This window comes from Coenobita brevimanus, chromosome 78 (genome assembly GCF_032717465.1).
Source record: "Coenobita brevimanus isolate Jiangsu-jjx chromosome 78, ASM3271746v2, whole genome shotgun sequence".
NCBI lineage: Eukaryota > Metazoa > Arthropoda > Malacostraca > Decapoda > Coenobitidae > Coenobita > Coenobita brevimanus.
Window position 1 is genome coordinate 2,952,184 of NC_137031.1, and position 10,772 is coordinate 2,962,955.

Genomic DNA, 10,772 nt, shown 5'->3' on the forward strand with positions numbered 1-10,772 from the left:
CAACTGTTCCAATAAAATCTACAGTACATCATTTACGAGAATTAAATATCGATTTAAACTCCTTCTATAAATGAAATAACAATCAACCGTAACGCACATCATCACTATCATCGACCACAGCATGACCATATTAGGAAATTAATAGATTTTTTTTTTTTTCGGTAGGTAGCGATGAAGGGACTTATGCTATGGATTCTCCTGTACATAGCAAGAGGATATGCGCACATAGACCCCGAACACATAGTACGACAAGGATGCCTCATAGCTCCAACGGCCACGACTTCAATCGTAAAAGACGTCATGAGTACTGAAATAAGTCTGGATTACTTGTATGAATTACCTTCTTATCTAGAAAATATCGCGAAACCAATGCGAACCCTGGACTTCATGATAGGAAGCTATGTTTCACAAGCACATAACACAAAGGAAGTGGATGAAATAGTGAAGTTAGCGAAATGGAAAATAGAACAGGCAAAGTCAACTATGCTCATCATGATCCAAGATCTCCCATCTTATGGAACGGAGGTATTGAGCGACAGGAACAACATCACACGTACTCGCCAAAAGCGCGGTTTGTTCGACCTGGGTGGCGCAGTTCTTGGGAACATCTTTGGATTGGCTACAGAGGATCACCTTAAAGAAATAAACAACAAATTTAATAAAATAGCTCAGGTACTAACATACCAAGATAAATTCATCACAGGACATAACTCAGCAATGAAGAGAATTGTGAAAAATATGAAAAAGGCAGAAAACATAGCTCTCGAGAGTGTAGATAAAATAAATGAAATGGAAGGTAACATAACACTTTTCCAACACTTCTCCATCATCACAGAACATATTGACACAATTCTACTACAATTAGACAACACTAGAGTTCGTTACAGGGCATTTATGCAAGGAATTTCGAATGCTGGTGATGGCAAGATCACAATTGACTTACTCCCAGTTCATGAGCTATGTCAGATAATTAGTCAAGGCATACATAAACATAAATTGAAGCCTTTGTTTCGAAGTAGGGAATTCATGCAATATTATCCATATTTAGAAGCAACACTAACACCAACATCAGTAGTAGTTCATATACCATTCATAACTGAAGACCTGTTCACAGTATACCAAATACACCCCTTCCCATCTAAAAATAACAACACTTTGGTCATCATCAACATCAACACAGACACCGAACTCATCATGGTCTCCAACAGACGGAACACTGTCACTTTCGCAAGAGAATCAACGATTGAACAAAAGTGCCGCACATCCTTACATGCTGTACATCTTTGTCCTGCGTACCTTTTCACGTTTCAGCCTACTGATACAGTCCCATGTGAAATGGCTATCATCAGGAATAACAATATTCATAATCATTGCAACTTCACTTTTGCTCCAGATAAGCTTGGACACCAACAACGCATTGGACACTCACAGTTTTTTTATTTCACTCATAACACATCAGTTTACATAGTCTGTCCAGATATACCACCATCTCATACTTCAGCCTCAGGATTATACATAGCACCAGACTACTGTGCGGTATTTACACCATCCATGTCCACTTTATCCACCATCAATCACTACGCCATCCTCAATCATACACACAAACATTTCCACCCACTGCCTGATATGGACTTAAACATGAGCACAAGTATTAAGTTGACTTCACCTAAGTTTGAAACTATGCAACTGATCAATGAAACAATGAAGCCCTGGGAAGATTTGAGTTTGAGTATGTTCAACCCATATTATGTGTATAGCCCAGCACCTACTGTCTTTATAATCTTCTGCATTGTATTTGCAGTACTGCTGTTCGCAATGCACAGAATGCATGCAAGAATTGCAAATTTTGAGTCAGTATTTAGTGGGGGTAGAGTTAACATCCAAGTTAACCCCCTGAATGAAGTGTACATATTTTGTATATAGTATTGATTATTATATATATATATATATATATATATATATATATATATATATATATATATATATATATATATATATATATATATATATATATATACACACACACAAAAGAATGACCCATGATATAGAAGTATGGCATACCAGTAGCATTATCTTTAAATGAAATATTAATAACTCTTACCATAATCTTAATTTTAAACTATTTTTTTTCTTGCATGTATGCATTTCACTACAATAACCCATGTACATACTGTATTACAGTTAAATAGTTTACCTTTAGTGCATTTATTCAAATATGTATACAACTTGTTTAAAATTTAATATTACTAGATCATTGCAATTTACTATGAATATTATATGTATACAATATTACAATCAATATTATGTACTAATAGATTAGCATATGTCAATGATAATTTCTGCCGGAGGACCTCCAGCGCATGACCGAGCAATGTTAGGACTCCATATTATAAATACAATTAATTATAGAAAACATGATAGATAGACAGATAAATAGATAGATAGACAGAGCACCAGGCAAGCCTGGGAACGGGAAATGAGCTTGCAAGTGTAACTGAGGAAATGTTGACAATACACTGGAAGCAGCAAGTCAGGGGATGATATAGGTAGTGTGTCAGGGAGATAGCATACGAACAATGCCTAGTGACCATACACACACATACACACATACTCACACACAGATTTCTAGAACATTCCAACAACAGTGTAACACACGTGACACCACCCCTGCTACACCAGAATTTAGGAAACAGAGCTCAGAAGGAGGCTAGGTATTGAACCGACAGGTAGTGGAGAGAGTGAACAAGAAGAAGGGTCCAACTAGACTTACTTAGTATATTAAGTCTCTGTAAGACATACCCTGCTCAACTTAGATTTTCTCTGAAGATAATAAATTAAGATCAGCTCCCTGTATTCATCTTTAACTCCTGCTACAAGAAGCGAGAGTCATACAACACACTCAAGAGATTCACCAGCAAGTTCAATCCTTTTCATGTCTGACAATCTCCACCTGCTCACCCAGACACGCCGTACACATAAAATCAGCATTATCTCGCAGTCTACCTCTGATACCACTACATCTCTAATGCACCCATTTATCACAAACACCGCACAAGATGGAATTACTTCCCACGCCTTTGTGGCAAACTGCACATGGCCACTCTCCCTCGTCTTTGACAGTACCGCCACCAACCCTAGATGTTATCACTTTTGTTTTATCTGCATTTACCCTTAAACTCTTGTGCCCCATACCGTCTCTTCACTTCCTAAACGTTCCCTCCGCCTCCCTTTCGTTCTCTGGAATCAACACCAAATCATCAGCATACAACAACTCCCACGGGAGTCCGTTTCTAAAGTCATGTGAAAGGGCTTCAAGTACCATGATAAACAACATGGGACTCAAGACTGACCCCTGATGCACACCAACATTCACGGAAAACTCATCACTCAAATCTCCATTCACTCTTACCTGGGTGTGAGCACCCACATACATAGCCATAACCACCCTAACCAGCCACTCCTCCAAGCCAAGCTTTCTCATTGCCCACTTCACCACCTCTCTAGGGACTCTGTCAAAGGCCTTTTCCAAATCAACAAAAACAAAATAAAGATCCCTTCTCCTACGAATATATTTTTCCTGAAGCTGTCGAACAATGAATATAGCATCAATGGTCCCCCTACCTGGCATAAACCCAAACTGCATCTCATCAATATTCACTCTTTCTAATCATACCTTCTAAAACTCTCTCCATTACCTTCATTATCTGATCTAAAAGCTTTATACCTCTATAATTTCCTCTTTCCAGGGCATCACCCTTCCCTTTATACACATTTACAATTACACTCTTCAGCCAATCATCTGGGACAACACACTCATAAATAATCCTATTTATTAGGTCAGTGACTAATCTCACCCGTATATCGCGATATAAAAAAACTACCAGTCATTTTCATGTAAATAGACTAACGTTTAAGATGCTGACAGGAATTCATGATCCTAGGTTTAATGATAAGGAAGTAGATCGCAGCTGAATGTGAAAAATTACAATTTTCTAAACGTGTGTCCAAAGTTACATGAACTGTAGTGCTGATGTTATGACTTTTTTTGTGGTATGTATATGCATTTATTCCTAAACAGAGTCTGGTACCTGGTCCCCTGAGGATATACATATACCTTGACGGCAATAAAGCAACAGATATTCCCTCCAAAGTATAAATACCCTCATGGTATCGGAGGGCACAGGTGTTGCCAAGTTTGATCTGTTATTTGTTAGAAGGCACCTGGATTATAAAATGCATCTCCATCACCCTTTTCAATTTCTTTGTTTTGCTGGGTGGCTTGCTTTGTGTTAAACGACGTTTCTCTTGAGTCTGGAGTGCTTTTACTGTTTCCTCTGAATGCTTGCAACCATGATGCAGAAGTAAAGATGGCTCGCACCCGCAGCTCTGTCACTTGACTTGCAGGCCTGGTTCTTTTACTCCTTTACATCAGAATAACAGATAGATAGATAGACATAAAAAATAATCATTTAAAAAATCGTTAATAAAACGATTTTTTTCTGGCGAGGGGGGGGGGGGAACTAACAGCATACATGGTGCGCTCAACCCGTGTTCTTACCACGTGCTCCTGGGTAGTTGCCCATATAAAAATGCCCAGAACCCCCCAAGAAATCAACTAATTGGCGTAATACTTGACACAACTGTTCAGACAGCTTGCGTGAACGTACAGATATTTTTCTCTGAATTTCGACAATTTTCACATTTCTCCCAGTTATTCCCCTTGGTAGATGCTTGAAAATTTTTGATACCTCCGTGTTTGGAAATTACGAAGTATAGTAAGGCTCATAGGCGTGTCAGTGGTATCCATACGAGCATATAGAATGTGGACCAACCTTGATTAAGTGGAAGATTAACAAATACGTACATTATATTACCATATATCACTTGAATTAGCCAATTGTGGTGTTTACATGTTTATTAGACATTCCTTATGCATTTACAGAGGATGTATAACAATAATAGCACACCTTGCTTGAATAAGAGTTTCAACTAACTTTCTGAAAAATACTAAACATGCTCCAAGCTTCAGGAAAACACCCATACTTGCCCCCTTTTCTGTTTGACGTATTCTTTTTCATATGAGTAAAGGTGGTTATTGCGAATATCAGAAATGACATTAAGACATATGAGAAAGTAATATGCAATTTTCAGAGTTAAGGGGATAAAATCTGTCAAGTTTCAGTGACACAGGTACACAATTATTAGATCTTCCTGCATAGTGCAAAGAGCACAAGCGTGCAAGAATACCGCCATCCTTAATAGATTTTCATGTTTGAAAAATTATGACCATTAGTCTACAGTGTTTGATTATCCAAAAGTAAGAGTGTCCAAAAGACGCCATGAACAAATCTTCACTGGTTCATGTAAATGAGCTGCATAATACATATGAATGAACGCTCAAAGAGTGCAATACCTGCGCCCTATAAGTTGTCTAATATTCGAATATGTGACCTTGCCCTGTGATTTTGACCTTAAACAGATTGTTCTTAAAATCGAAATACTGTACTTCATTCTTTTCAGATCCTTAACATTTCCAATAAGTTTAGTCCAGAGTGACCTTTCCCTGTGCCTTGACCTTTGACCTATTGTTCTCAAAATCGAATCTCACCATTTATGACTGACCAGTACTCTGTCTGCGAAATTTTAAATAATATCAAACTGTTCCCATTACATGATCAAACATTTGACTTTGACCTGTGACCTTGGCCTTTGACTGAATGTTTACAAAATGAAGTCCTTCATCATTGCCTTACCTTCAATATTTCCACAGCGTTGGGTAAAAATCTATTTAATTTTTATTTTTTTTTGTCATATGACCTTGACCCTCGACCTATTCTTCTCAAAATCAGTAGGTTAACTTTTTTGCTTACCCTCCACCATTCCTTCATTTCCGATCCATATCAGATCAAAAGTATTTTCGTTATTTTGCTCACACGGATACACACGTGTCATTGTGAATTTATAATGTGACCCTGACCTCTTGCTGGTTGTTCTTAAAACTGAATAACTTCATTCACGCCATGTCCTCGGCAATACCTCCGAGTTTGTCTAAAATGGATCAAGACTCCAAGTTGACCTGCTTATGTGACCTTATCCGTTGACCTTATCCTATGATCTTGACCTTTGACTGATTGTTCTCATTATCGAATATATTCACGCTTGCCCTACCCTAAATAAGGGTACTGTAACTTTTATTGGCTTGTGCATCCGAAGATCAAGTGTATCCCAATCTATGCACTCCCATCTCACACATCATTTTAATGGAAATAAATAATTGACTTAACATCAAAAATATATTAAATTCACATATTATTATTATTATTTTTTTTTATTTATTTATTTATTTTTTTTAGAACCATAGTGCCCTGAAAGTAAGACAGCATGTCGATATTCAAAGGTTCATATAATTAAATTCTCAGTATGAATAACATTCATAAAATCATATCAGTTACTTAGGATTGGCAGAAAAGATAAGCAGTTCAGAGAGAGAGTTTCGTTACCAGAGAGAACAAAACATTCAGTATTAAGCAAAGTGGTGTATACTCCTTTCGAGCAGACATAATAGAAGTATAATATGACTTAATTATATGGAGAATTATAGATGCTTAAATTCTTGCAAAGAATATAATACATTGCATCCTAGGTATCGCTTATGAACCCCCTGCTGAGAGTTCAAGCATCCCAGGTTGGACGGTCTTGTTCTAATCCTCTACACTGATTTCGATTTAATATAGATTAAAAAAAAAAAAAAAAAAGATAAGCTGACCTTGCCATGTGACCTTGACCGGTAGGTTAACCGTATGGCTGACCCTCAACTCTATAATCAAGTTTGTTTCACATCATACTTAAAAAGATACTGAGTATTCTGTTCACACACACACACACACACACACACACACACACACACACACACACACACACACACACACACACACACACACACACACACACACACACACACACACACACACACACACACACACACACACACATATTATTCATTTTGCTCAAACCACCTCAAGACAGCTTTAATACCTCGCCCGAACGGAGTCCAGCGAGATAATGTTTTAGGTCAAGTTTATTTCTTTATTTCTTAGTAACGTTACGAATAAATGGCTGGATGAAATGACATGAAGCTTCAGGCTATGTGGGCACTGGTCCCAAAAGGAACTGATTTAACTCTGGAGGCAATGTCTTCAAGTTTGAAAGGTGAAACGCAAGGTCAAAGAGTTTCACCAGGAGAGGTCTTGAATGTGAAATTAGTTGCATCCTTACCGTAGACTTTATAAGGAGTTTCACAGGGCAATCTGAAACTGAAGTTAGTTTCGACTTTAATTGCTTAATGACACTAAATGACAGTAATGAATCAGTATTTATAAACAACACTAAATTAACTACTGTCGGGTGAGGTATGTTGTAGCCGGCACCACTTGTTCAACTTAGGACAGTGTCCTTGTTGTGAAGGAGTTTATAAGGGTGTATATTATCAAATTAAATATACTGAATTAAAAGATGTTATCGGATTGCCAGGAGTCAGTGGTGATACTCATTATAAGCCATTGTGCTAGCCTCTGTGTGTGTGTGTGTGTATATATATATATATATATATATATATATATATATATATATATATATATATATATATATATATATATATATACATATATATATACATATATATATATATATATATACATATATATATATATATATATATATATACATATATATATATATATATATATATATATATATATACATATATATATATATATACATATATATATATATATATATATATATATATATATACATATATATATATATATATATATATATATATATATATATATATATATATATATATATATATATATATATATATATATATATATATATATATATATATATATATATATATATATATATATATATATATATATATTGCCAGACGCCTCAATCCCGTTCGGGATGGCCACAAACAAATTGCCTCCACGTCGCCCTGTCCCCCTCCATTTCACTGCCCCGCTCCCAACTCACACACCCCTCTCTCATATACCTCTCCACCCCATCCCTCCATCTCATCCTCGGCCTCCCCCTCCCTCTTCCCCCTTCCACCTCACTCACATACACTCTCTTCGTCAGTCTTTCACCCTCCATCCTCTCCACATGGCAAAACCACCTCAGTGTGTTCCTTCTAACGCTTCCTATCACATCCACATCCACACCACAACGCTCCTTTATATCCTCATTTGTCAGCCTGTCTCTCCATGTGACTCCACAGGCTCCTCTTATATATATATATATATATATATATATATATATATATATATATATATATATATTATGAGAGAGAGAGAGAGAGAGAGAGAGAGAGAGAGAGAGAGAGAGAGAGAGAGAGAGAGGAGTTCATGAGCACAGTTAGCTTTGATATTTTGGATGACTGTGGTTGACTCATAAGGAATTCCTTGTCCTTTTCCATAAACAACCTGTATTCTCAGCAACCCAGCAACCTTATCGTTGTTGACTATCATATTTTCATTTTTTTTTTTCTGAAAACAAGCAGTTTATAATTTTCTCGACTGTATGCATTTTATATGCTTCCCCCTCTGTTCTTAGTACATGTAATATGTATACCACATATTTAAGGATGTTCTACATTTTCCCTCTCTTCGTTTAGTACACCAAAGGTGCAGAAGCAGTGTAACACTTTTCTCCTAGGCCCTCCTCAGTAAACCAGAGCTCCAATATATAAGCAGTTTGCTAATTTCCTCCTTTCTTTTTAGTATACCAAATGAGATTAAACAGCGTAATTATTCTCTTCTCTTATTTTAGTACACCGGACGTGCATCCAGGATTTAAGCTACAGTGGAGCATGTTCTACAACGATCTTGAGCCACAGGGCAAGGCAGCGTCTCTACCGGAGTATCTGTGGGTGCTGCGTCACACTCGCAGACCAGCTACAGACATACACCCCACGTCGGGCCAGTACAAGACACTCTATGATATGGACACTGCACGAGGAATGTTTGCCCATGGCGTTGTGTGGTGTACTACAGGTCAGTCTGAAATATATCCAGTGATAAAGTCTGCTACAGAGGTCAATTACGGAAATGAAATTAAAGAAAAGCATTCGAACGCTGAATGCTAATCGCCCGCCAGAATATGCCATTGGCCAAGTCCAAGATTTTAGCCATATCTTGATACCCTGAAGGTTTTTTGTTGATAGCTCAAGCCGTTCATGAGATATAATGGTGCTAAAGGCGGGCGATAAAAACTAGTTGACCGTAGGCAGCCATTTTGGTAACCTTGACCTTGACCCCGAGTGTCCATTTCCGAACTCGTCTAAGATTTTGCTATATCTTGATACCCTGAAGGTTTCATGATAGCTGAAGCCGTTCATGAGATTTAATGGGAACACACACACACACACACACACACACACACACACACACACACACACACACACACACACACACACACACACACACACACACACACACACACACACACACACAGACGGGCAAAAACATTATCGTTCCGCCTTGCTAGAAAGCGGGCGATATATATATAACGAGTTTTGTATACAGTCAGATATTGCTATTCACCTACTGCCATCCTGCCAAGTGCATATGAAAAATCTATATAACGGGTAACTATTTCCATAGCAATCCACAATAACTGAAATTAAATATGCTTCTCACCAACTCGCTTTCGAAAACCTCCGGCGCTGGGCGACGATTTTGTGACATCACAGGCGCTTATAAACATTGAGATACCTTGTCCAGAAGATGCATTAAGCCTTGCTGCAGAACAGAACACCATTTTGCATAACTGAACGCCCCTGCCACATCTTTTATTTACAAGCCTTATGATATAGATATCCAGGCAGAAAACATATGTGACTCGTGACTTCATAGTTTTTTTTAGTTTTTTTTATTTTATTATTTTTTTTTTTTTTAGATTCAAGTGTCAAGCTGCATTTTGGACAACTTTGGCAGATCCTTTTTAACGCTGCTAAATCATGCTGAAGTATACTTTCCAACGTATGATACTGATGTATACTTGCTACAGAAATATAAAATTCATGCACGAATTTATCTCGGTGGAGAATTTTAGCATGAGGCCCTTTAACCCTAAAAATAATACCATTGTTCTTGGATGTTATTCTAGCTGAAGTCAGAGTAATTAATGCAGGATAAGAAGGCTTCATCAGCTAGGAGGCTAAAAACTCTGTCATTGGCGTTCTCACAATCGGCTACTCTTTTATGGTTACCACTGGAAGATTTTGCTCAGTTGTAATAACTCCCTGCCAGTCAGACAGATAACACTTCATTCCGGCAGGTTTGTGCACCCATGGGAACATGAGGAGGGTACCTACAAGCATTGGCTATATTGGACACTTCAGTAAGACATGTGGCGAGAAATGTAAGACTCCACACTACACCAAAGAAGACTTGACACTACAGAGATACCGTGACCAGGTCTCCAAGGCTGTTAAGAAGACCTTGGAAGAGCTACAACTTCTGTGACTACTACCGTACTGTGGCTTCATTTCCGCTTTTACCGAGGCTGGCCAGGGTTTGTGAAGTTTGGTAGAACTGTGCATTCTGGTAGCATAGTAGTACTAACAAATCAGACCTAAGCACCCTCGGACTAATAACCAGACTGGAAAAGAAAAATAAGAAAACCCAAAATAATATTTGTCTGCAAGTATTTCTTGATAGTTTGCAGAACAGCACATAGAGCATTGTTGATTTATTTGGTGGACA

General features: G+C 37.6%; 1 protein-coding gene across 1 annotated transcript in view; it reads left to right on the forward strand.

Annotated features, from left to right (window-relative positions):
* LOC145408637 (uncharacterized) overlaps window positions 1-10,532 on the forward strand; it is a 56,644-nt gene extending 46,112 nt beyond the window's left edge. The window contains exons 6-7 of the mRNA XM_080279322.1: window positions 8,836-9,059; window positions 10,345-10,532. Of these exons, the coding sequence (XP_080135448.1) occupies window positions 8,836-9,059; window positions 10,345-10,532 (412 nt within the window). The remainder of the gene's footprint in view (window positions 1-8,835; window positions 9,060-10,344) is intronic.
* The last annotated feature ends 240 nt before the right edge of the window (window positions 10,533-10,772 follow it).